This window comes from Hemibagrus wyckioides, linkage group LG27 (assembly GCF_019097595.1).
Source record: "Hemibagrus wyckioides isolate EC202008001 linkage group LG27, SWU_Hwy_1.0, whole genome shotgun sequence".
Lineage (NCBI taxonomy): Eukaryota > Metazoa > Chordata > Actinopteri > Siluriformes > Bagridae > Hemibagrus > Hemibagrus wyckioides.
In genome coordinates this window covers 10,004,996-10,032,613 of record NC_080736.1, presented here as the reverse complement: position 1 = coordinate 10,032,613, position 27,618 = coordinate 10,004,996, and the positions used below count along the sequence as shown (strand labels likewise).

At 38.2% G+C, this 27,618-nt stretch overlaps 1 protein-coding gene across 1 annotated transcript in view; it reads right to left on the bottom strand.

Annotated features, from left to right (window-relative positions):
- Positions 1–27,618, bottom strand: part of b4galnt4b (beta-1,4-N-acetyl-galactosaminyl transferase 4b) — a 103,125-nt gene that overhangs the window by 9,474 nt on the left and 66,033 nt on the right. The window contains exons 9-12 of the mRNA XM_058381413.1: positions 19,063–19,141; positions 11,398–11,464; positions 6,705–6,848; positions 39–148 (exon numbers count right to left, since the gene is read on the bottom strand). Of these exons, the coding sequence (XP_058237396.1) occupies positions 39–148; positions 6,705–6,848; positions 11,398–11,464; positions 19,063–19,141 (400 nt within the window). The remainder of the gene's footprint in view (positions 1–38; positions 149–6,704; positions 6,849–11,397; positions 11,465–19,062; positions 19,142–27,618) is intronic.

Genomic DNA, 27,618 nt, shown 5'->3' with positions numbered 1-27,618 from the left:
ATATAAGAAATAAATCCAGGTCATATGGAGCTACTCACAAACTGCAGACCCTGGTAGCGCGCGATGGGGAAATCTCTCACTACGTAGGTCGGAGAGTAAACACAAGATGGCAGCACCTTCTCTAGCCTGGACTGATCCATCATGGGAACTAAGACAGGATAAAATATATTAAAGCTAATTCAATAAACCCTATTGTTAAATATAGCTGCTAAACTGTATATTTCGGTAACGCATGAATATAAGATAAGATAGAGCTTTATTAATCCCGAAGGAAATTCTTTTGCCAGAGACTGCCTCAGGGTACACAAGAGAAAAAAATATAAATAAAATATGTTACATATATACAAAATGTACAAAAGAAGGTGCTTGATATTGCATATGATATCAACGTACATATTGTAAATACTGTAAATTGGCATAGTGCACATAATAATACAGTAATACAGTCAGGGATCATTGTGTCAGGTCTGCTCCCTACTGTAAGCGCAGGAGTTATAGAGTATGTAGTATGCAGTATTTCCGTATTACTGAATAAACCTGATGCTGTTTTCTGAAAAGAGTGTCATTTAAAAATGATCAAAATCACATATACAGTATACTTTATATATTCGAATAGGGAAACAATCCTGTTATAGGTATTAAATGTAAAGGTTAAATTTAAGAACTCTATTAACCCTGATTCGTTAAAGTTGTATATTTTTGTATACAAATATGTACCATCAGCAGTTTTAGCGTAAAACCAGGCGGAAACACTGATCGACATTTTTCAGTGGTGGCTCAAGTGGTTAACGCTCTGGATTGTTCATTAGAAGGTCAGGGTTCAAGCCCCAGCATTGCCAAGCTGCTACTGTTGGGCCCCTGAGCAAGGCCCTTAACCCTCTCTGCTCCAGGGGCGCTGTATCATAGCTGCCCCTGTGCTCTGACCCAAACTTCCTCAGCTGGGAGATGCGAAGAAAAGAATTCCACTGTGCGGTAATGTATGTGTAGTAATAATAATTACTTATTAAATTCCAACAGTGTAAATTTGAGAGTAATATTAAGGCAAACCGAAAAAAAGTTCAGATTTAGTATCAGTATTCAGTCGGTTATAATTGGTGGAGCATTTTAATAATAATGCTGATAATCACTTTTGTGCATGCAGGAATCTCTTAAATTTAAATACAGATAATTGGGTTTAGAGCCTGCATGCAGTTTGTAAGTGTTAATCAGAATGCTTAGACATGGATTTTTATCAGTTCATTAGTCCTTCAGTTGAGTATTATCTTCATTTGCATACTAGAAACATCTAGAAACATCCAGCTTTCTAGAAATCAGAGAATATTTGCTGCAATACATCTCATACAAAAGCACTTATATTTTCTTTTGAAATATTAGCTTTTCCTGTCAATTTTCCACGGCTCTTTCTTTCCTCAAATCTTTTTAACCTGCTGAATGCTTTCCCTATTTTTGCCTCCCTATCGCAACAACATTGTAATTTATGCAAATATAAACATATAACATGCAAATACATGACTAGTGGGTGGGAGCTGAAGCCCATGCAGTAAAATCCGATTCATCATCGTGCTCAAATGACCGCTTCATGAATCACACGCAAGTCGTTCATACCGTAGCTCATGCCTCGCACTCAAATCAGTGCTTGTTTCCACACAAGACGAACTGAAAAAATAAGGGCAATTATCTTGCGGATATTATAACCTGGGTGTAAATAGGTGAAATAAACATGCTAAAATGACTGGTTCAGAAGAATGAAGAGGTTTTTAGTCATTGTCTTGTTCCTGTCATCTTTTTTTGCACTCCAACATGTGCATATGATGCCAAAAAATAAGATTATACACATACTGGACCTTTATCAAGCCTGCATTTTGTAAAAGTTTATCATAAAACAAGCACTACACAACCTTATATCTGTGTGTGAATTTGAGAGTACTCTTTTAACAAAATTATGAGTTTGTCAACAAGGAATTAATAAATGTTGACAAATATTTTTTAATTCATTCATTAATCCAAAAAAGTTTGGAGCACCTTTTTTTTTTCAGATATACTTAAATACAGATGATGAAAAACTACTCATTTTTTATTTAACAAAAAAATGGAGAATAAATGTCTTTTTATTTGTAGCAACTCTGAAAAAAAAAAATCACGTAAATGTCATTTTTTTGGACATGTCTCTCTCCACAGCTTTCTCGTCTCAGACCTTTGTCCCGTCTGATTCCAGCACTGAGCTCTGATTAATTCACCTGTTTCCAGTTTAGTGGTACTCAGCTATTTATCCTGCCTTCACTTGTTCGTTCTGCAATAGTTTTCATTTGCAACTCTGAGCCTTATTCCCTAATTGATTTCCTGATTTGACCTGTTCTTTAGGCTGTCTGTTTTTGATCCGGTTTTTGCTGCACTGTTCTGTTTGTTTGATCGATTTGACCTCTGCCTGTTTTCTGATTACAAATCTGCCTGCTGATCTGGAATGTAATAGACTCATGCTTGCTCTTACATCAGCCTGCCTGCAAATTGTGACAATCTCCATTGAATCTTAGCTAGCCTGCTGCATGATTTTCCTTTATTTCTTTTATCTACAGCTTCATAAATTAAGGTGTCGTTTCATGTAAATAATACAGTATGTATTTGAGGGAAAGCTGGTGCATATGCAAATGAAATGGAAATAAGAAACTAGTGAATGGCAGCTTGATTCCATATAGATGAAACGGATTCATTTTTAGCTTGGGTTCAAATTGCCACCTGTTTTGATGTCGTACATCAATCCATGAGCTCAAATCTGGTTTTGTGATAAGGGCTGAATGAGGGCAATCAGGTGCATGCTCAAATTGTTTTTACTGTTAAATAAAGTGAGTAAAGAAGCAATAATCATCAGCACACAAAGGTTAAGAGGAAATCAGTACAAGCATGATGCAATAAACCTACAAACATATTAGCTTTAGCAAATTATTATACTGCATGCACCAAGCCACAACCCATTAGTATGTAGTGAGACACAGATAATCTCAGGGTATAGGCTCCAACGTCTACAGGTTAGAATAAATCTGCCTCATGCTAGAGGTAGTATGCGGACTTGCAATCATGATCATGTTAATCAGCACCAAAGCAAACCATCATGCACAAGATACAGTGTGTCCATTGATGAAATAGAAATAAAAATTCAGCAAGGACAGCCTGTCAGCTGGAAAGGTTACTTGCTTCACAACTGTGAGCACAAACACTCATACAGGTATACAGCAGGGTCCACATGAGTCCTAATCAACACTGTGTCTTTCCTTAATCTCCAATGCAAATGATATCCACATCAGTTCTCAGTAATATAATTCAATATCAGTGTGTCAAAAATTTACCGCCAACAAACATTATGATGATGCTGAAATCTCTGAGGACCTTACAATCACACAATCCAATTTCAGGAATTCAGTTGTTAAAGTCTTAACTACAGTGGCCGAGAAGTGTAAAACACAATAACAAATCCAAGAACATAATAACAATTCAGACAAACCGGAAAAGGTAGGAATAGTTTGCGATAGGAATACTTTCCACTGATTGGATGAGATCTGTCACTCAAGATATACAAGAAGCAGGAAATTGTGTATCTACCATTATTTTTCTTGTACATGTGTGAATTTCTGCATTCACTTTAAACCGTATTTTCGATAGTGCAACTTTTAATCGAAGAAAATAACAAACATATATTTATATTTATAAGATAATGGAATTCATTCAACGCTACTTTGAGGAAGGATGTTCATATGCTGTGATTTTGCATATTCTGATAGAGTATCATGGCATTAAGATTGGTTTACATGTCTAAAAACACACCTAAAGATGGGAGGTATGTTTTGAAGACAAAACTCTTCCAGATTTAATGATGTAAGGGATGCTATAAGAGGAGAGCTGTGTTCAGACACACACCAATCCACTTTCTACTGCTGCAGCCTGCTGGACTTCTTGTATATCTTGAGTGACAGATGTCTCTTCTAATCAGCGGTATGATTTCCATTCTTACCGCAAAATATACCTACCTGTCTAAATTGTTATTGTGTTTTCTGATTAGTTATTTTGTTTTCTGATTTATTATTGTGTTATCTGATTTGTTATTGTGTTTTTAAATTTGTTGTGTTTTCTGATTTATTATTGTGTTTTCTGATTTGTTGTGTTTTCTGATTTGTTGTGTTTTCTGATTTATTATTGTGTTTTATGATTTGTTATTGTGTTTTCTGATTTGTTATTGTGTTTTCTGATTTATTATTGTGTTATCTGATTTGTTATTGTGTTTTTAAATTTGTTGTGTTTTCTGATTTATTATTGTGTTTTCTGATTTGTTGTGTTTTCTGATTTATTATTGTGTTTTCTGATTTATTATTGTGTTATCTGATTTGTTATTGTGTTTTCTGATTTGTTGTGTTTTCTGATTTATTATTGTGTTTTCTGATTTGTTATTGTGTTTTCTGATTTGTTGTGTTTTCTGATTTGTTATTGTGTTTTCTGATTTGTTATTCTGTTTTCAAATTTGTTGTGTTTTCTGATTTGTTATTGTGTTTTCTGATTTGTTATTGTGTTTTCTGATTTGTTATTCTGTTTTCAAATTTGTTGTGTTTTCTGATTTGTTACTGTGTTTTCTAATTTGTTCATTTGTTTTGCACTTCTCTGCAAACCATTTTGTTCTTTTTCACTTGTTGAATTTACTTAATTCAAATGTGCAAATCATTTCCACATGATTAAACTGTGTAACATTAACACAGTTACTTTTTTGCACATACAACATAATTTGAGCATTCATTTTCAAAGCACAATAAAATCAAACACAGAGCTCACACCTGAGCTGACAATCAGACCAACACACTGGTGTTTTGCAACAGACACATTACCACTGCACTATTCCACTAGATTAAGTAGATAAATTTAATACTATAGTTATAATTCTGATAGAAGTCGGCATACAAATGAGGATTTCACTCACTCTGCTTAATCCAAGTAATTAAGAAACTCGTTTAAATTAAGTTGTCTTTATTTGTCACATATACGTTACTGCACAGTGAAATTCATTCTACACATATCCCATCCTTGGGGGTTGGGGTCAGAGTGCAGGGTCAGCCATGATGCTGCACCCCTGGAGCAAGGTGAGTTGGGGGCCTTGCTCAAGGGCCCAACATTGACAGCTTGGCGGTGCTGGGGCTTGAACCCCGATCTTCTGGTCAACGTCCCAGAACCTTAACCACTTGAGCTACCACCCCCATAAATTAAGTTTAAGAGCAGCAATATCATGTTTTATTCATAAACATAATATTTTGATGTAGACTAAACTTAATATTTTTTCTTAAACCTTTTTGTCAGTGTATGACTGGTTTTACATCCCCATTTGCTGTGTTTGCTCAGTACTAATTGCAAATTTGTCACCTTGTGACCATGAGCTCACACTTGCAGTCTATAAAAGGCCAGAATTATGTCAAGCTCATCCTCTTTTCCATTCGCATCTTGTGAAGTAGTTGAGGAAGTGCATTGTGTTATTGTTCAACCCAGCACTATCTCAGTGAGAGTGTTAAAGGTAGTGCTGACAGGTAATGATAGTTCTAATATTTTACTTAAGGCCATTAGTGACTATCCTTCTGTGCAAGACACATGGCCTATTTAGGTCCACAAGAAGTCCACAAATGGTGCTCTGGTGCTTCATGGCTGCATTGAGGAATGAAGCTAACATCAGATATGGCTGCACAGCACACTAGGAAGAAAATTGTGAGTGCTTTCACAATGTTGCAGCAGCAAGAATAAAAGCAGAAGAAGATACATGGGATGCACTGGGGACCACATTGTGCCACCACGACAGCCCAGAACACAAAGACAGTTTCGTCCCAGAACAGGCTGTGATCAAGCCACTAAAGAAAGATTTCCCGAAACTGTCAGGGGATTCTAGCTTTGGTTCTGATATAATGCAGTCGATGGATGGATTGTCCTTCCTTCTGCATATTGAACACTGGAGTCTGATAACTACAGAGTACTACAGTGGCTTTCCTTTCCCTTATTGACTATACTCACTACAGTCCCAGAAAACTCAAAAGACAAAAGATGTAGTATGTAGACCTCAAAGTCTGACTATTTATATAGATATTTCAAAATGGCAGACACATTGTTGCCATAATTAAGCTCTGAAAGACTTCTGAAAAAATGTTTTCGTAAAATTACTGCAGTGAAGTGAAAATACAAGACTGGGGCTATAGCCATCAATCTGAAGGATGCACACAATTTCCACACAATTAGGATCATACTAAAACAGAAGCTGAGTAATACATTTACCCTGAAAATATCCCTCGTTACCAACCTAATGTACAATTTCCAGAAATGAAGTTCTGAAATAACCTCGACAGCAGTTCAGCGCTCTGTAATTTTCTCCATAGATCTATTTTTTTAAATGCAGCTCAACATACTGACATTTTTTATAGCAACATACTGTTAATCCCACAATTTCTGTAATATTAACTTAAATTATTAGCAGTGTATGGTTTCTATTTTGAGCTGCTCTGTTTTGTCTGGGTGTGGAGTCGAAGTATGTTCAAACCAGACAAAATATAAACAAAAGCCTGAAATTAACTAGCTGCAGTATAGACAGTATAGCAATATTGCTAATTGGCTTTCTAATGTTAACATCATTGAATTATTAAAAATTATACAATTTAAAAAAATTCTAAACACACACACACAGGAGTACCCACTCTTGTAGAATGTGTCGCGTGGGTCTGGTCTGAGCATGTCTGCAGCATGTGTGTGTGAACTGCGGACCTCCTGCAGAGTGTGTGTGTGGCTGGCCAAAGTCTGAGGGATGTGTTTCACACTGTTCATCTTCAGGCTGGACTCGTCTGAGGTGAGAGAGAACGAGAGAGAAAAGTGAGAAAAGGGTCATCCGGTCAACGTCACACACATGAGCAACAGCTTGGGGGATGAAAGATGACAGTGTAGGTCACTTGAGATCAACTCAGGCAAGAACTGCAAGAAAGGCAAACCATAATGTTGCACTCACTACAAACTGTCAGGATCTATCATGTCTTGTCATGCAGGTAAATGTAATATTTGAAAGACAGAGATAGTACACAAGTATGGGATAATCATTTTTGAGGGAAAGAAACGCTAAGAGAAATCACAGGCCAATCGTTAATCAAATAAGAAATTCGAAATGCTGCATATTCAGGAGGAAAGCTTGGATCTAATACACAATATTATCATTCATTTAACTTAGTCCTGTTTATTCTTGCTTCATTCTCATCACAGATCACCTAACACTTTCAAACAGTTGATACTTTCTTTTTTTTTTTTTAATCAATGCAAAATTACACTCGTCTTGCAATCTGAGATAATGACAGAGTGGTGATGCAGGCAATAAGACAGCAAAGAGGAGAAAAAGAAAAATGAGGGAGGATATGAGCAGGCACTCGGTGTGATCAATGGACCACATTTCATATATCATATGGAAAGGAACAATCAGATTGGCAAAGGCTTCAATTGTGCATAGAAAGACATAAACTCGATAAATTCATTTTTAGTGATTCAGTTAAGATATGGGATTTTTAGGATTATTTTTGTTGCCTGTGTATAATAGTAATAGGTTTTGATACACATGATGCTAGGTCTTTGTCTAGAGCCATATTCTTATGTTAATATACACTGACCAGGAGGTAACACTCGTAACATTATGACCACCTGCCTAATATTGTGTTGGTCCATCCATTTGCTGCCAAAACAGCCCTGACCCGTCATGATACGGGTCGTCCTGACACCTGGCACCTTTCTATCAGAACCAGCATTAACGTCTTCAGCAATTTGAGCAACAGTTGCCCGTCTGTTGGATCAGATCACACGTGCATCAATGAGCCTTGGCCGCCCATGACCCTGTCACAGGTTCACCACTGTTCCTTCCTTGGACCACTTTTGATAGATACTGACCACTGCAGACCGGGAACACCCCACAATAGCTGCAGTTTTGGAGATGCTCTGATCCAGTTGTCTAGCCATCACAATTTGGCCCTTGTCAAACTCGCTGAAATCCTTACGCTTGCCCATTTTTCCTGCTTCTAACACATCAACTTTGAGGACAAAAGGTTCACTTGCTGTCTAATATATCCCACCCACTAACAGGTGCCATGATGAGGAGATAATCAGTGTTATTCACTTCACCTGTCACTGCTCATAATGTTATGCCTGATCGGTGTATAGTAGTGAACGGTTGCTTAGCAGTGTGTGTGTGTGTGTGTGTGTTAGAAAGAGTTTTACAAAAAAACGGCATTTCTCAGGTGCAATTCTGACCTTGAAGTCAATATTTCAGCTTTTTTTCAGTGTGTCATGTCAAGGCTGGATTCGGTGCCACACTCTAGTTCACACACTGCTTCATGGCCTACAAACATGTCCACCTTGAGCTCCCACACTCCCTGTCATGTTCCCAGTCACCGATTTACTGGTTACACACACCTGAAGTCAAACACCAGTCCACTATATTCACACAAACCAAACAGACCTCAAACGCAAGGTATTGTTCAATTTATCTTATCTGATGTGCCAAGTCTTGTTCATTGTGTCTGGTTTCCTGGATCTCTGTCTTGTTTTTGCATTCTGTTTGAGAATTGTAAGGATATTGCTTTATATTGTCTTTTTTTTGTTAATCGCCAGACATTCTGCCTGTTTCTGATTCTGTCTTTGCTTCACAATCAGTCTGCCAGATACTGCATTAAAGCATTTCACCTGCAAGTGCATTTGTCTCAGCCACCAGACACAGTGCTAAATACACAAGGTAATAAATATATAAAATTATAATATATACAGATATTATGTATTTACTAATATACACAAATATGATTTTTATTTACAAATATAATTATATAATTATATTTACAGATACTATTTTTATTTGCATTGTGGGAAACCTGATACTGTAAATTTCACTTATTGTTATTATTATTATTTTATTTATTTATTTTTTGGTATTTTACTTGTTTTATATTTTTGTCCATTATTTGCATTCTCATTTTAATGCCTTTGTTTTTACTGAATTTTGTTACACAATTTTATTGTTGTATTATAAAAGAGTGCCTCCCTCACTGAATCAGAATTTAAATAGATGAATCTGTGCCCCTAAGAGGCCTCCACACAAGTACCTATAGTTTATTCTGTGTGCAATGGAACACACACACACACACACACACCTTCTCCATTTATAAAGTTTTGTGTGTTAACACTACTTTCACAACCGTCTGTCTGACCGGGCAGTAATAAAAACACACTTTAATTAGATGTATTGATCAGTTGTGTGTGTGTGTGTGTGTGCTTGTACTGTGTACTAGAATTGTAAATGAAGCAGATAAAGAGACAGAGACCTAGACATTTCTGTGATGGTGTGACAGCTGAGTCTAGACAGCACTACATAATGGAGTAGCAGTATGTACCACTCTCAGCATGTTAACTCTTCACACACACACATATGCAGACACCCAGTTGTTTGAGTGAAGCGTGTGTGTGTGTGTGTGTGTTATCCCTTCATTAAGTTTTATCTCGCAGCATTATGTGAACTCTCACAAGTGTCTGTTGGACTGGCCAGTGGTGAAAACACACTTTAATTAGTTGCATCGATTGGCTCAGGTTTGTGAGTGAGTGTGAGTGTGTGTGTGTTTAAACGTGTGTGGGTTTTCTGTGTGTTCCTCTCTGACAGAGTAGTCTGGGTGATTAATGATTGGGACAGCATATTACACTTTGCACTGTATTCTCTGGGTGAGCGGGGGCGGCCAGGCTGTGTTCTCTAATGCACGTCCCTCTCTCCCTCAGCTTGTTAACTATAGCAAGGATTAAAAGGAAAAAGCGCTTTAGCCTAAAAATTTATAAATGAAGCAAAAGCTAGAATGTGGGCAGAGACTCTTATGGCTTCGTGGTAAAAAGCGTGTGTGAATGAATGTCCTTTCCCTTGCCAATGGAAAGGCTAATATAAGGGGCTGTGGGTGCAAACATGTGTGAATGCAGATAAGAGAAAATAGAAGGACATGAAAGCAACCCAATTGTGTGATTACCATTGCATGTGATTGCAAGTGCTATGAAAGTAGAGATTTAAATCATGACATTGTTCGTCTCATTGATTTTTGTGTGTTGAATTTCTCCACAGAAAGATTTCTACACTGTTTAGAGAATGTACAGCTCAAATCAAGTGGGGATTTATTTTTCGAATCTGAACTTGTTTAGACTTTAGAACATTCATGAAATCTTAACTCTGGGGGAAAAATGCATGCAGAACGTAAATTAGCATTTGTTTTGCTACTGTGCACATGTAAAATCCTCTGTTTTGTTATTTAGATTGTTGCGTTGGGAGAATAATAGAGAACAGAAACATGTGATATTTTTAATTGGTAGATATGGCACGATTTAATTGGCAGTTATGAATGAATTTCAGACACATATAAATAAATATTGGTAGCACAATTTTTTAGACTATGGTTAATACTCCTTTGGCTTCAGTGACAGGTACAAGTCTTCTGGGATATGTCTCTAGGAGCTTTGCATATCTGGATCTTGATATTTTTGCCTATTCCTCTTTGCAAAATTGCTCAGACTGTCAGACTAGACAGATACTGTTGCATTTTCCATCAGTCTGAGTTCTGCTCTGACTGGGATATTCTAACACATTCAGGTTCTTGGGTTTGAACCTCTCCAGTGTTGCTTTGGCAGTATGCTTTGAGACCTTGTTCTTTTGAAAGGTGAACAACTTTGCCAGTCACACATCTCTGGAACTGATTTTCTTGCAGCATTACCCTGACCACTTTCCCAGTCCTGGCTGATTTTGATGAAAAGCATCACAACATGATGCTATCAACACTATGTTTCATCATGCATTTCTTTTTTTTTCGTTATCACTATCACTACGGATGCCACCATATCACACGGTTCCAACTTATAGAATGTACATCATGAGCTGATGCGATGTTTGAAAAGATTTCATCTACTTGCAAGATGAAAGGCTGTTACTTGACTTTAAAAAATCCAGGGTAAATGCTAATTCTTTTTGTGCTAGCTGTGACACTTCATTTACATTGCGTATCTGTTTCAAAATTAAAGATAAAATAGTTTCTGACTGCCATAAAGCCTTTTAATGCTGCCTCATTGCATAATCCTGGCTCTAACCACAAAATGTCAACATATCTTATAATCACAGGATTCAAAAATGAAAGACTTCTGTCATCCTGCCTCCAGAAGTAAATCTGAATGACAAATAATAGTAACATGACAAGTTTTTACTATTTAACTACTGCATATTACAGTGAGTGTAGTATACAGTTTATGGTGGAATATGTCATACAAGTATGGCATTTAGAACGCATCTAAGGTGCTTAAACATCTCAGCATCTGTAACTCTATTTGAAAGGAAGATGCGATTACCCGTATACAAGGAGATGTAGGCTGAGTCTATGACATCATACTTCAAGCCAGGCAGAAAGGGCCTCCACTGAAAGAGAAAAGAAAAGTAAGAGAAGCTGATGAGAAGACAGAAGTGTCTGGGGTCCATTATTGCTTTAGTCCATGAGGTGATCAGCGATGGCTCTGCCACTTTAAAATAGCTGTTAGATAGACAGGCTGCAATTCTTCTAAAGAGGCCGTGCAATTACTACATCACATCTTCTTAGCCTCGCTGTGATTGCACAAGACAGGTCATTTACCAGAACAAAAAACTCTAATTACACTGCCGCAAGCTGTAGCCTTCACATACACACACAGAAACAGACACACTCTTACTCAGACAAACGTCTTGAACATTTCTATTACTATTATGCTTCCTTTAATGTATTGTAATGGATGTGATATAATGAGACTACCGAAAAAGTAGTGGATAAATAAATAAAGACAGTCTTACATACTGTTAACTAGACATTTAAGACACACACTCAATGGTTTTTGGACTCCAGTCTAAGTACTGTAGTGTATATCTTCACATGGAATATCTCTCACACCGTTACTACTTCTATGGTAACTATATCACCCCTCTAGGAAACATAACTGAAACTGACTGAAGTTTAAAGGAAATTGGAGTGAAGATGATGACAGGTAATTTGGCTGCATAACAAGTCTAGGGTGCCTGGTTCGATCTAGTGCTTGGTTATTGTCTGTGTAGAGCTTCCTATGTTGCTTGTATTTAGACTATACTATGCTAAATTGCTGCTAGATGTGAATATGCAAATGTGTATATGCATAGTGCCATGTATTCCCATCTAACCCCCAGGACAGACTGACCAGGATAAAGTGCTTCTTGATGATGGTCGAATGTTTGCATTATCTTTGCTTAAACGTTTGATACGAACACTATAAATTGTGTGATGCATTGTATTAATTGTATAATGTACACTGAGTACAGTATCTTTTTACTATATTATATAATTATATTCATCCTAAACTCTCCCTCCTGTAAACAATTTCAATCAAAATCCTGCATCTTTCCATCGTATAGACATCACAGATTTCCCCCTCAGTGGCATAGTTCCCGTGGCAACAAGCAACAATTTTGTTCTAGTCCCATCTCCGGCCCATTCTGTTATTGGTTTGTTGCCTTGTTGTGTTCACCTGTTCAGTGTTAGTTCATGATTTATTTGACTATGTATGTCTATATTGACCCTGTTTTATAGTTTGTGCGTTTTTTTGTAGCAAGCACATTTTTGTTTTATGTAATTCTATGATTTCCTGGCTTGCATGTTTCTATATGTTTATACTGTGGTTTATTCGATGTTGCCTGCCTGTCTGTGGACTTCAGTTACAGTTATTGGGTTCACCCAAATGAAACATACACAGAGCCCTTTCATAAGGTGTCCAGGATCATCGTACTGCACCTTATAATAGAAACCTAGTGAAATTAAACATGCACCATGTTGATGTCAACTATGTTGATGTCAAGGTTGAGAATATAACATCCATAGTCACCATAACTTACCATAGTTTAGACTAGCAACAAAATCTGTTCTAACAGTTACTATAGCACCCATAAAAAAACCCATAGTAAACTATAATTCATTTCAAATGAACAAATGCAGAATAAATGCAACTCTGTCAATGCTACTACACATTCACAGGGTATAACAGTGTTGTCCATCGCTCAACTACACAGACATATGCGTGCACTTTCACCTCCATATGGTTTGGTATATTCAGTATTCCCTCCACACATCTGCCTATACATTTCAAGGTCAGTTGTGCCTTTCGGGAATCGATGGTGTTGCTACTACTGCACAATGGCAGGATCTGGGATACACATACTGATACATATAAACATATACTGTACTGCTGAGTTGTCTAACTATTACAAATTTTGCACACGCATGATATAATGCCTGATGACGCAATAACAGCACCAGTGTTAAACCCCTACAAGCATGCTAGATTCACACTACTCTGTGTTTTGCTGTGTTTCAAGTGTACGGCAAAAAGAATTTACGGTACCTTAAATTCATGCCTTATTATTTAATTATTCAGCTGAAAGTATATTATTCGGGAACTTTAATAAGGATGTGTAGTTACATAGGTAAGTGTAGAATGTGACCCTGGAACCGGTGATTAAATCGGGATTAAGAATAAAATGAACATAATGCAAAATAATGAACCTTAAACTGTAATGGTGTCATAAATAACACCCTGAGGCATCAGGAATAGATAGAGTTCATGCATAAAAGGAAAGGAAGGAGAAGAGCTTGAAGATTACTTATTGTAATCTTGATTGTTTCAAATAATATCGGACAAATAGGAACGCTGGTAGGAAGCCTACAAATATGCCAATCCCTTGACTGCACAGCATGTGTGCTTTCTCCTCTCTGCATGCATTGCATCAGCAACACTCTCATTTCATCATTCTCTGCTTTCCTGGGTCTCTCTCTCGCTCTCTCTTTCTCTTTCACTCTCTCTCCCTATCTCTTTAAAAAAAATTAAAGTTGATTCATACCTGCTTCAACACCTGCAATTGTCTTAATGGAGCTCAGCAGATAGCTCATGCCAAATATATGCTGGTGATGTCACTTTATACGTAAAATATTAAATTAAACACACAGAACAGGAACGTTCATGGTTAAAGAAACAGGAACATTTTCCCTAAGAATTCAGTAGCTACCAATGGGGGATGGAACTTAAAAAAAAAGATATATTCACTACTAATTCAGGACTTTGATGAATAAATGATTTCCCTTGTTCATCATGCTTAATTAAGGGCTCTCTTTCTTTTAAAAAAAATTTTTGAATATATTTTTTTGGCAAGAGACAGACAGTACGAGTAAAGCTCCTGATGATTATCGCACTTGTTGAAATTCTCCTTTGACAGAGAAACTCCATGAATTTATTCTTGCCACACGTCTCCTGTCTTTGAACCAACTCCTACACGGCATTGACAATTTTTAATGGATACAAAATAGACCTAAAGCAGAAACGCTTCATCTTTTAGGTTTGCTTTCTGCTCTGAACTCTGAAGTGCATGTGCCACAGTGCTTAGCCTTTTTCTTTAACACTGAAACTGAATAATTTGTTCTGAGAGCCCGGGTCCTAAATACATGGTGCGAGGATCATCTGTGGTGGTGTTTATTCTCTGTGGGAAGCAAATAACTCGAGTTTCTCTGAGCTGCTCAGAAGGCTATCAGCAGTTGCTCATTTCAAGTGACATACTCTCAATGGACATAGACCGCTCAAAAAAATGTACACTTAAATCACACATTGGATCTTACTTATAAACATTGTGTAATTTGTTGAGAACAAAATGATGTGACAGTGGACAGTGGAAATCAAAATGATCAATCCATTGAGCGCTGGATTTAAAATCACAGTAAAAGGGGTCCTGGGGGATCTCCACCCAGACCTGGATCATGGCATCAGTAAACTCCTAGACTGTCTGTGGCGCTATTTGATGGCTTCAGATGCTCAGATACATAATGTCCCAGAAGTTCTCAACTGGAGTCAGGTCTGGGGAACATAAGGGCCAGACAACAGCCTTAATACCTTCATCATCAAGAAACTACATACTCTGGCCACATGAGACTGAGCATTGTCATGCACCAGGAAATTGCACCAGCATAAGGTCTGACAATGGCTCTAAGGATTTCATCCTTATACCTAGCAACAGTTAGGGTACTGTTTGCTTGCACGTACAGTAGAGTTTTGTGCAACCCTTCCATGACCATCAGTGACCCATCTCCAAACCGGTCGTGCTGGATGATGCTACAGGCAGCATAATGTTCCTGACTGCATCTACAGACTCTTTCATGTCTGTCACATGTGCTCAGTGTGAACTTGCTCTCAACCATGAAGAGAATGGGGTGCCAATGGCAGACCTGCCAATTCTGGCGTTTTCTCGCAAATGCCAATGAAGCTGCATGGTGCTGGGCTGTGAGCAAAGGTCCCACTAGAGGATGCCGGGCCCTCATGCCACACTCATGGAGCCTGTTTCTGACAGTTTGGTTAGAAACATGCACACCAGTAGCCTGCTGGAAGTCTCTTTTGTAGGACTCTGGTAGTGTTCCTCCTGTTCCTCCTCGCACAAAGGAGCAGAAACCGATCCTTCTGCTAGGTTGGATGTATGGATGTGCCATCTTAGAGAAGCTGAACAACAGATGCAACCTGATTGGATGACATGTACTGCCTCATTCTACAAGTAGTGACAAGACAAAACTGAAGACAAATCAGTCATACACTGTGATCATTAAGTATCCCCTTTTTTTAAGCAGTGTATTATATATAATATTAATGAAAAAAGTCATACAGTCAAAACAAGCTAGTTTATTTTAGAAAATATTCACTTTTATAATTACATTACAAAGCCCTTGAAACTGAAGTCTGAGGTCACTGACTGTAACTAATTCACTACAGCCTTGACTTAATGCTGTCACACTTGTACTGTGTTTGAGATACACTCAGAGAGAAGAGCACAGGCGGTGTTTTACTTTATGATTAATAATTCATCAAAGACAGACTTTTGCAGAGTGCTTAAGTGAGCCGTGTGTATACAGATGAGCTCTTTTCTACCTGATGGGTACCTGGGGAAACATGAACAGCAGGAGGAAGGCTGATCACTTCAACCGTTGCACACCCTCATGTCCTTTCAATCTATATACTTCAGTTATGTGCTTATCTCGCTCCTTTTTTTAAGCTTTAATGTGCTTTAGTCTTTAAAACCCAGCCAAAAAAACCCTATAAGGCATAAAGGACATTCAATTTTTTTTTCTTTCCATTAGTCAGTAAACTGCTGTATGAAGGAACGCTTGTAAGTCATGGCAACTTTTACTAGTCTCCCCTTGGTTCTGTTATAAACATGGCATTAGTATGGACTTTCATGTCACTAAATGTATGGCAATCTTAATGGAAAAACGTCTACACAGAAAAATGAAGCATGATGAATTTACTTAATCCGAATGTGTACGTCATCTATGCGACTGAACTGAATTGAGTAGCAATAACACAATTCATTTTCATACATCCATCATAATTTCAGCACTGAAGCCTTGAATAAACTTAAACACAGAGTTCATACCTGAGCTGAAAATCAAACTACCAACACTGTTCGTTTTTTTTGCAGCAGCAGCAGTCACTTTATAACCGTACTATTCTACTATAATATGTGCATTTTAAGTGCCTGAATTTAATATTACATTTATCACAATCCAGTCACAAAACCAGTCACAATGTAACTGGTTTTTAGTCAATACCACACGAATTGATCTCCACCACTCATCATTCAATCTAGTAATAAAGAAAGTTGTTTAAATTATGTTTAGTATAAGCAATAATATGTTGAAAAACACAATATTTTTTACGTACGATTGTTTCACTTCACTTCAGCAAGATTATACATGACGTGCATCAAATGTTTACAACAGCAGGTGATTCATACAATACTTAAATATGTGTTAGACTGCACACATGCTGTAGGCGCTATATAATTCTTTTGTTATTTTTAATGAAGCCATGCACATGCTTGATGATGGACCTCATTGTGTCTTGGAAACATTTCCCAGTGCTATAATAATGCTACCATTCTCTCTAGATTGTAGAACTTTCATGAATACATGATGAGGTGTTTATTTTGGATGTCATGAATATATTACTGTATGTAGACATCATTCATATAAAGCGTTATCTTCTATTTGTGTGTTATGGGTACAATTCCATCTCCTCTACTCTTGCTCTTTTATGTGTTTATTTCATTCCAGTTTTCATTCCATTCCAGCGTTCGCTCTCGGTCAACCTCCCTCGTAAAAAGCACATAGGTATGTTGTTATGCTGACCATAATCATGCTATTTAAAATCAAATATGCAGTACTGCCATGAGCATTGGCATCGATAAACACTTTTATGGACCAAGATTTATTACAAAGCATGCACAGCAGATTCATAAGGCCTCATTTCTATGAATATGTCCACTGTAAATGTGTATTCACTGACATATTTGGTATTGCCAAGGAGCAGCATCTCAGCTCAGGCCATTACTTTAGCATTTTGTAGCTTTAAATCAAAATCCTGCTGGTGAATTTTTCTTTTTCTTGGTATTTTTTATTTATTTGTTTTTTTTCAGGACCTAAATTGCCTCCATTCTGCAACTTGTCACTGGTTTAGACTTTGCTTTACATAATGCATTTCCAAAATGACAGAAAAAACCAGGGACAGACCTAGACAAAGAACAGTTAGAAATGGAGGGAGAAAGAGACAACAAAATTATGCTATTAGAGGATAAAGACAGAAGAAGCTGAGCGGTTCATAAACCATTCAGCCTGGTTATTTCATTGCTTGTGATGAAAAATATTATATTAAGATGCTGGAGTCACTAAGTCTTGCAAGTGTATTTTGGAGATGCAGCATTGTGTTTTGGGGAACAAATCATAAATTCATTAGCTAGTCCACTATGCAAATAAAAGCTCAAGTGTGCTTTCTCAGAGCTTTGGTGACCTGGAAATCTAACTAGACTCAACAACGGTAGCTAAAATCAGGTAATAACATATGAGGAGCTAGCATGCTAGTTATTTGTATCAAAACAAAGCGAAAAATGACATTAAAATAATAATACATTACTTTTGTGAAAATGCTACGGAGAGTATTCAGTCCTCAGAATATATAAAATCAAAATCGTCTTTATTTTCTCTTCATGTGAGTCTGAAAGGACTCTCTGTCACCTCTTCATGCACAGTAGCCTGTTTTTTTTAGCCCCCTAGTGATGTAGATGCTTTTATATAAAGAAAATAGCGTCAATATCAACAAAAGCTAATGTCTTCGTTCAAAGTAATAAACTGTCCATCTGCAGATGAATATTTGATCTGAAACATTGGCTCTTTTTGGCACACTCAATAACTGAACAAATGTGTCATCTCAGGATTTCTTTACAGTCTGCTGGAACTCCTGATGTAACATGGCCAAGTATTTGGGATATCAAAAAAAACAAATAGTTTTACCATCAAAAAGTTGTGTTCAAACAGGGCATAAATAAAATAGAGTTGACAGATATAAACTATTTTATTGTAACAATTTTATTTTATTTTGTGGTTTACTGCAGATTATTTAGTTTATACAACTATTAAGTGATATTTGAAAAATGTTGGCACATGTCTATCCTTTCATTCACGTGAATAGTTACTGGTGTGACTATATCTTGGGACAGAAAGATTTATATTGAGTTATTTAAAAAATATAAGAAGCAGGAAATCTTTCCCTTCTGAACAAACTTAATATGCCTAGTAATAATGAGTAGTCCAGCAGGAGGTGGGATTAGGAACATGTACCTTGCACTAAAGATACAGCATCAAGGTGAGTCTCATCACTGTTAAATATTAAACACAGCCCCCAAACCAAATGAAAGTCAATAAGAAGAAGGAGGAGGAGGAGGGCTTTTTTCCGGTTGTTGAACCTACAAATTAAAAACTAATACCCAGGACATGAAATCAACCTGTCCCTGGAGTCCAGGAATCTCAAGCTAGTGATTTATCAACCACTGTGCCTACATCTGGATTAACTCTGGAGGCATTATTAATCTAAGCCAGGGTTAAGCTTTTTCAGGGCCAAACCAGACTTATGTCAATCTTGCACTGCAAAACTTACCCCGACCTCGACATGGTCTGAGCCCTTGTCATCCTGCTTGTGTAAAATCTCAAAGTAGTAGCGTCTAGAGGCCATCAAGCTGTGAAAGGAAGCAGAGAAAGAGAGGACACAGGAAACACAGCATCAGTACAGAAAAGAAGTGGAAGGGGGGAGTCAGATAGGTAAGGAGAAAGAGGACAGTGCGGCTCTAGCTCCGTATGAGAACACATGCTGGGTTAAGTACTCTGTCAGGTACAGTGTCTCCAGGGAGCCATGACATAAAATACAGTGGCACAACCATCTGCTTGCTGCCCCGTTTCCTCACTGGGCCTGGGAAATCTGGGGTATGGCTAGATATTCATCTTTTTTTAAATCCTTTTTTTGTAGCACAGTAACTAATTGAACAAAATGCAACAGAATAGCAATGCACTGATCTGAAAGAATAGTGCAACCTAGAAAGCTGCACCAGAGTGGAATTCCATTCCCATTCACTACTGCATTTCCATCCATCTCTGAGAGAGATCCCAACCCTGTCCATTCCAAACCCTTCTTTGACTACTCACAAACAATCTGCTCTGTCCCTGAACATCCCATATTCATAGACAAAGGCCTCAAGTACCCCAATACCATTCCCAACCCAACCAACATCAATCTCTCTCCCTATCCGCAGGTGCCATTTCTAATCCCATCCTTGCATCACCTGAAGCCCTTCCTATGCCCATTTTGGTTTCAATCCCACCCCAACAATGTCTACACCACATCCCCCAATGCCCCAACATAGTTCCAACTTCTTCACTGTGATCTGTGCCAATTCCAGAAGGATCAAACTCCATCTATACACCTTTTTCCACACTGTCTTTTACATCTTTTCTGCAAAACCACCACTCCATATGCCAACATTTACATGTACCTTTAGGGCATTTGGCAGACACCTTTATCCATAGCGGCTTACAGCAGTGCTTTGATGTGTCTATAAATTAACACCTGAGAATACCATCAGTCTAAAAATATAGCATGTTTATAAAAGTAATATAGCAAGAAAAACAGACAACATATTTCAAGAAGAGGTCTTTAGACAAGGTATGAAGACCACCAGTGACTCAGCCGTTTGGATGTCTAGGGGAAGTTTATTCATTACCTAGGTGCCAGAAGAGAGAAGAGACTTGATGCATACTGTAACGTCCTTGTACCCTAAAAGATGGTGGGACCAGTCAAGCTGAGGAAGCTTGAAGAAAGCATGGTGCAGTGCAGGGCGTGAATACTCAATTGCTTTGAGGTAAGTGGTCTGCGGGTATCCCTCAACATCCTAAACCCTTTACAATGTGTCTACATTCTAAGTTTTCAGTTATCACTACATGCTCCAACCAAGTTTCGGCTCATACCTGCAGAGTCCAACATAGGATCCATGTACACATTCACCATCTCCAGCTTATTCCCTAATGCTCCAGCTGGATTTTTACTCCATTCTTATGTGCCCTAACACTGTCCTCACCTACAACAATGAAGCTTCTTCTGTCCACTGAATGTTCTTCTCTACTCTTTCATGGGTATGTCAAGTAATATTTATACTGATACTTACATTCTTATTTAACATAATCATGGTGGAAAGACATGAAGAAGGAGTAAATGAAAGGAGTACATACATTGGTTTCTCAGTGGTATTTTGGTAATAGTTGTCTGTAATGGTTCTTAGCTTTCTAAAGAACATAAAAGAACATCCTCTCTTAAAATTGAAGCCCTCTTTTGTTGGGTCTATAAAAAAAAAAAACTTTAAAGATCCCCCCCAGAGGGACAAACCACTTGGTACCATTGGTACCATGTCTTCACATGGTTTTAGTGAAACAAACAGTGAAATAAGCAGTCATAAACCTACACAACATACAAGATTCATAATTCATATATATCTTGCTGCTCCCATACTAGGCTCTCCAAGTCTACTGTGTATTATCTGAATTGTAAATGCAAGATAAAGATCTTTTGGAATAGTGCTTTCCCTTTTATTTGCTTCCTATGCCTTGTCTTTTTACACAAATTTTAGTCTATATGTGGAAAAAACTGAGACCTAAAGGGCAAGTAAGAAAGACAGTGGAAACAGGAAGAAAGATGCAAGAGTATAAAGACAGAAGGTGGAATAAAGAGACAGGAAGAGAGAGTTATGGATGACAGATGGCTAGGATTGATGTTGGTTTGAGCAGTGCCTTAACTCTGACAGACAATATGGTATATATTCTTCATGGAGCCCATATATTATAAGAGTTGTAACAAAAACCTATGATTTACTGCTTTCTAACGATGAAGGATCTGACTGCAGGAATAAAAAAGCGGCATATTACATATTCAGAGCTTTCTGTACTATATACTACGTATACATTGTTTTTGTCTTACTATAATTCATTATACTATAATTGGGAAATAATCATTTACTGAGCATGTGCAAACCCAGAATGGCTCTCACATTCTCCTTTTAAATCCAGCTTGACATTTGCTGATGCAGATCTTTTGGTGAATGCAGCTATATTACAATGAAGGCTCTAATCGGAAAATGAGGAATGGAGGCAGAAAGAAAAAAATGTTATTTAAAAAGACAAGTCTCAGAAGCATGAGTGAAGATAAGGAGACGACAGGCATACTCTAAACACACACACACACACACACACACACACACCTGGGGACAAGAAAAAAATATCTTGTTTACAATTTGCTGTTAACACCTGGGGACAAACTATTGACATCAGCAGAGAAATCAGGCAGTATGTGTGTTTTCCATCTGATAAACGCTCCGTGTGACGGTGTGTGCTATTGCTACAAGTCTCACTTCTGTCTAGAGGCTGTTGCAGAGCCAGAACAAAAGAGTAACCATAAGAAATTACGAGAACAGAAAGAATGCATGGCTGATCAGGCCCAGATTATATAAAGCGAGCCAGCGAGCACAGACAGGGAGATGATAGCAGAATGTCCAAACAGAAGGGGAGATAGAAAGAGTGAATGAGAGAGAGAAGGGTACAATGGGCTTTTAATTGGTTGACTAATTGCCTGGCAAGCATTCTTTTTAATAACCGAGGCGGACTGAGTGATGAAAGCCGAAAGATAAAGCAGGAGGAAACACTGAGTAGGTTGTATAGTCTTGTGTAAATTCAGTCATACTTGAATGCCCTCTTGACAAAATGGGAGCGAGGCTGAAAACCTTGAACTGGCTGCACATGGCTCTTTAATGAGCTATTCTTCAGAAAGGCGTTTCAGCGGTCTTAGCTACTACACCAATCATAGTAATTAAACCTCCACACTCAATAAAATATGATGCTGCGGCCAAGGGCTAATTACCAACCGTGAATTTACCCTTGTTGTGAACAGGAATGATAAGAATGGTCTGGTAAAAACCCAAGCTGAAACCCGCCTCATTCATCCATCTTTTGAATCTTCTTTAAAGTTCATTCATGCTGTTCATTTGAAAACTTTTGTATTTGGATCTGCAGATAAATTGACTTCCCATAATTGCTTTTTAACTGATTTTTTTAAATTATTATTTCTTTTAAAAAAAGAAAATAAAAAGAGAAAGGAAAACGTTTAATCAACTTACCCGGTTTGAAATTTTGCACTGTTTTAGAATCCTATTTATTTATTTATTTATTTGCATATCTTAATTGTTCAATTTGAACAAAAGAAGTGTTTTATTCGTTCCTGAACTTTAACATTATGACAACTTATCTAGAAATAATAAAAACAGCTATGGTGTGGTGCTAAAATTAGAGATATTTACAGCATTTGCAGAAGCTCAACAAGCAGAGCGACTTAGGTTTATCTAATTTATACAACTTGTGGATTAATGGCCTTGCTCAACAGTGCAGCACTGTCAGCATGATGTTTCTGGGATTTAAACTCACAACCTTCTACACCCTAGCAGTAGTCCAATGTCTTAACCATGGAGAGAAACCAGATCTGCCTCAAAATACTGAGCATTCTGACCTGCTTTTCATCTTACCGTGGTTGTAAAGAGTGGTTACTTTACTTTTCCTCAAATAAACAAAGCATTTCCGTCTGCAGAATGTCATTCACTGAGTAATTTTAAAATTTAAAGAAATTTAAACTTATGAGACTCTTCCCAGGAGATCAGCAGTTTCTGAAAATCAGTCCACGCGACACCAGTAAATATTCCACAGTAAAGCACTACAAGATTCTCATCCAGATGTTTGATATAAACATTATCTGAAGCTCTTAGTAATTGCTGAGATCTTATTATGTGATAATTTGCTTCTAAATAAACCAGGATGGTGATTTTTAAATCACCTCTCAGATAGTTATACACTCAATATTACGTGTGCCTGTACATTCGTCTGTTTATCCCATCAGCCAATCATGTGGCAGCAACGCAGTACATAAATAAATATGCAGTTGGATGTGGATAAGATCTCAGCAATTTCTAGCAATTACATGCCTGCATATTTATGTATGCATTGCACTATGCCATATGATTGGCTGACAGGATAAAAGCATGAATGCCTAGGTGTACATGTGCTTCTAATAAAGTTACAATATTGAGTGTATACCTACCTAACATGATTAAAAATCACCATCCTGGTTTATTTAGAAGCAAATCAGAACATAATAATATCCCAGGAATTACTAATCCCCTCATAACATGCTCTGGAGATATTTAGAGAAATGTCAGTGGAGGGACTGGACTTACTCTGACCCCAGAGACCTGCCATAATCTCATAAATTCCAGGTGCCACATTTAAGAGTAGGAAAGATTTTTCTCATTCCTCTGTAGCTAGGAGGGCAGGAAGGAGTCCATTGATCTTCAGCAGCATCAGCACTCCCTCTGATTTGTTTTTGTGTGTTTATACTTTGCAAGTAGCAGTCTTTTAATTATTTAGTACTTCAGATCTTCTGTATGCCAGAGTCAAGTACAAAATAAGTTAGTGACTACAGCAAACTGAATACAAGAGTATATAACAGAAGGAAGCGGGCAGATATGATTACGGAAATGATTAAGAAGGTGCTGTTTTATGTTGTATGAGACAATGTAAAAAATCTATTTATTAATATAAGCTCTATATGAGATGTTGATGTCTTTGTGTAATAATATACACTACTCACAAAAAGTTAAGGATATTCGGCTTTCGGGTGAAATTTCAGGATGCAGCTAAAATGCACTATAACCTTTACAGGTGAACTTAATTTGACCTTCTCTACACTTTTAGATGCACATGTCCAACTGTTCAGTGTTTCAGTACTTTTTGCATAACTTGCTGTTCTCTAACAAGGTGCTTAACGGCAAAATTCACAACTGGTGTTTGATCCATGAATCGACCAATAAATTTTCTGGTTCAATTAGAATTGGTATTTAAACAGTCCTCTTCATCACGCTGTTCACATTTTGACATCATGAGACCAAGACAACACCTAACAATTGATCAACAGTACCTCGCCATTGTGAGGCTTCAAACAGGATGTTCTCAGAGGGAAGTGGCCACTGAGCTTAGAGTGTCACAGAGTGTCATCAGCAGGTTGCGACAGAGATACAGAGAGACTGGAAGAGTCAAAGAAAGGCATAGAAGTGGACGTCCTTTGGCCACATCCCACGTTGATGACTGCTTCATTGAGAACAGTGCCCTGCGGAACCAGATGATGAATGCCACTCAACTCCAGGTACATTTAAGGGAGGTGAGAGGCACCCAAGTGTCACGTCAGACCATTCGAAACCATTTATATCAGCGTGGTCTGTGTGCTAGACGACCTGCAAGGGTACCTGACCACACCACCAGGCCAGGGAGCATTTACGCAGGACGAGGGACCAGTGGACCTCAGTGCTGTTCTCTGATGAAAGTCTATTCACGTTGAGCAGAAATGATGGACGCCAGCGATGTTGGAGACATCAAGGAGAGCGCTATGCATCAGCCACTGTTGTGGTGGTGTTACAGTCTGGGCAGGTGTGTCTACTCGATACAGAACTGCCCTACATCTTGTGAATGGTACAGTGACAAGCCAATACTACCTGAATAACATCATTAATCCAGTCATTTTGCCCCTGCATGAACAACACAGGCCAAAATTCATCTTCATGGACGACAATGCTCCAGCTCATCGAGGTCGCATCATTAGGGAACGGCTGCTGGAGGCTGGGGTACCTCAAATGGAGTGGCCTGCACTTTCTCCAGACCTGAATCCCATAGAAAACCTATGGGATCAGCTGAGTCGCCGTGTAAAGGCTCGTATCCCTGCACCCCAGAACCTCAATGACCTGAGGGCTGCCCTTCAAGAAGAGTGGAATGCCATGCCTCAGCAGACAATAAGTCAACTCGTGAACAGCATGAGACGTCGTTGTCAAGCTGTAATTGATGGTCAAGGGCACATGACAAATTATTGAGATACTGACATTTTTTGTTGTGGTATACCCACCAATGTTGTTGGCTTTTGTTTCAGTAAATTGTTTGAAATGAGGAAATCACCATTGCATGCTTCTACTTAAATGCCCTACTTTCATGATATAATATCACTGTAGCGTGGACTTTTTACATTTTCCATAGATATTTTTTCTCTGCGCTCATGCTATTTCCGTAAAGAATGCTTGCTTTAGGTAAACACTAAACTGAACTAGACTTTACTTCTATGAAACTTTACTTTATATGCAGTGAGACAGGAAGTGGCATTTCATCTGCACATCTGACATTTCCACATTTCCCGAACAGGTTCACCTCTCAGCTATGATATTTCTGTTCCGTCTAACCTTTCTCTTATTTCAAAGATCTTCATCTTCATTGTGTCTGCTTTCTCAGCCTCAGACAGATGTGTTTCTTTTCTGCATGCAAGTTTTTATAGAAACTTTCCGCTCGGCTTCATTAGCACTTCTTTCCCCGGCAACAGGGGAAATTTCAGCCGAGAGAACCCTGCCTGTCATATGGGCCGTCTTCTTTTTCTGTAAGAACCGACCCATTAGGCCATAAAACACACAAGGCTCTGTCTTCTTTCTGGCATCGAACTAACAAGCTCTGATGCAGGAAAGTAACAATCCACGCATTGATTCACAGAATTGGAGCGAGAGAGAGAGAGAGAGAGAGAGAGAAGGTGGGGGGTGTTTGGGGCCAAAAGAAACGGATGTAAGAGAGAAAGATAGATGCATTGGTGAAATCCTGGGTTTGGGTGATACAGACAGAAGTATCACCTTGATTCAATTCAGCTGAGTTAATGAAGGAATGGATGGACGGATGGATGGGCGGATGGGATAAATGAATGGAATGAATGAATGAATGAATGAACAGTTGTAATTATTTGTCAGGCATAATTAATGAAGATTCACCCAAGTATTTAAATTTTACCTCTCTCTCTCTCTCTCTCTCTCTCTCTCTATCTATCTTGCACACACTTTTATAAGACAAAATTGGTAATTTAAGAAGTACCTGAAGTGAAACCACACTCATTCTAGTACTAAATGCTTTTACCATACAAATAATTCTCCAACTGATTACATCATTTTCAAACTCTTACTGTCTTTCTGCCAGAGGACTGTCAGATGAAGTGGACACTGCTCTGTAGTTCTGTCTGCCAGTCCCAATAGAATAGCATTAACAATGTTTACCATGTAATGGTACTCAGATAGTCAGGAGCGTTCATGCACTTATCCTAAGGCGCAACTCCAGTGATGAATAATTCAGCAGCTCACACTACACACGGCAACGCTCAACTTCCACGGCAATCAGCGTCACCTCGAAAAAGAGCGACAGAAGCAATTAAAATGAGTGACTGACACCTGGCTCTGACGAATGGCACTTTAATGCATCTCCTCTGATTTATTTCGTAGACAACTGCCTAGCTGCTTATTTTCACAAGTGCAGCTGACAACTGTTTTTCACTGGTCGAGTGAGCTGTAGCTGCACTGTGGCGCACTGAAGGAAAAACTGGTGGGAAATAAAACAGACATCGAACACCTTCAATTAACAGACAGCTAAAGTGTATTGCTTTGGCTGGTACTGTCTTCTGCCTGAGCACCCTGGCTTGATTTTGATGTTTGTGTCTACGCCTTTGCGGATTTCACAGCTGCGAAGTCGTCTGTGAAACGCAAATTAAAAATTAACAGTAATGGGTGTCTTCGACATTTCATCTTCTGTTGCAGTGAAGGAAGGGAAGAAGAGTTCACCTACAGGAGCAGTGACAAATAAATGAGTCAGTGGGTTAATCTGCTCCACTGATTCTTATTCAATTAATAATCACTTAAAGTAACACTGAACATCTTAACTCTTGGTAGATGCATGTGTTGATGAATATTTCAGTGGTTTTCATACCATGCATGTTTGCTGCAGTCTGAATCCGAGTGCGATTGTTCACAGCACCTCCTGCAGAATTAGTCTGGTTTCAGACTCATTTGATTCTATCGAACCCTGGTGCATTTGCGTCAAAATTTTTTTGCATTTTGCGTGCACTGACATCATCACAAATGTGAATGGAAATTTTGCTATTATGCACTGTTAAGCATCTTACGTCTTCTGTCTTCCACAACTTTCCTCTGCCCCTACATGTGTGCTGTGGAAACTAATGATGTCTAAAACACAAACTTCGGTTTCTTCACTTACTGAACGAGGT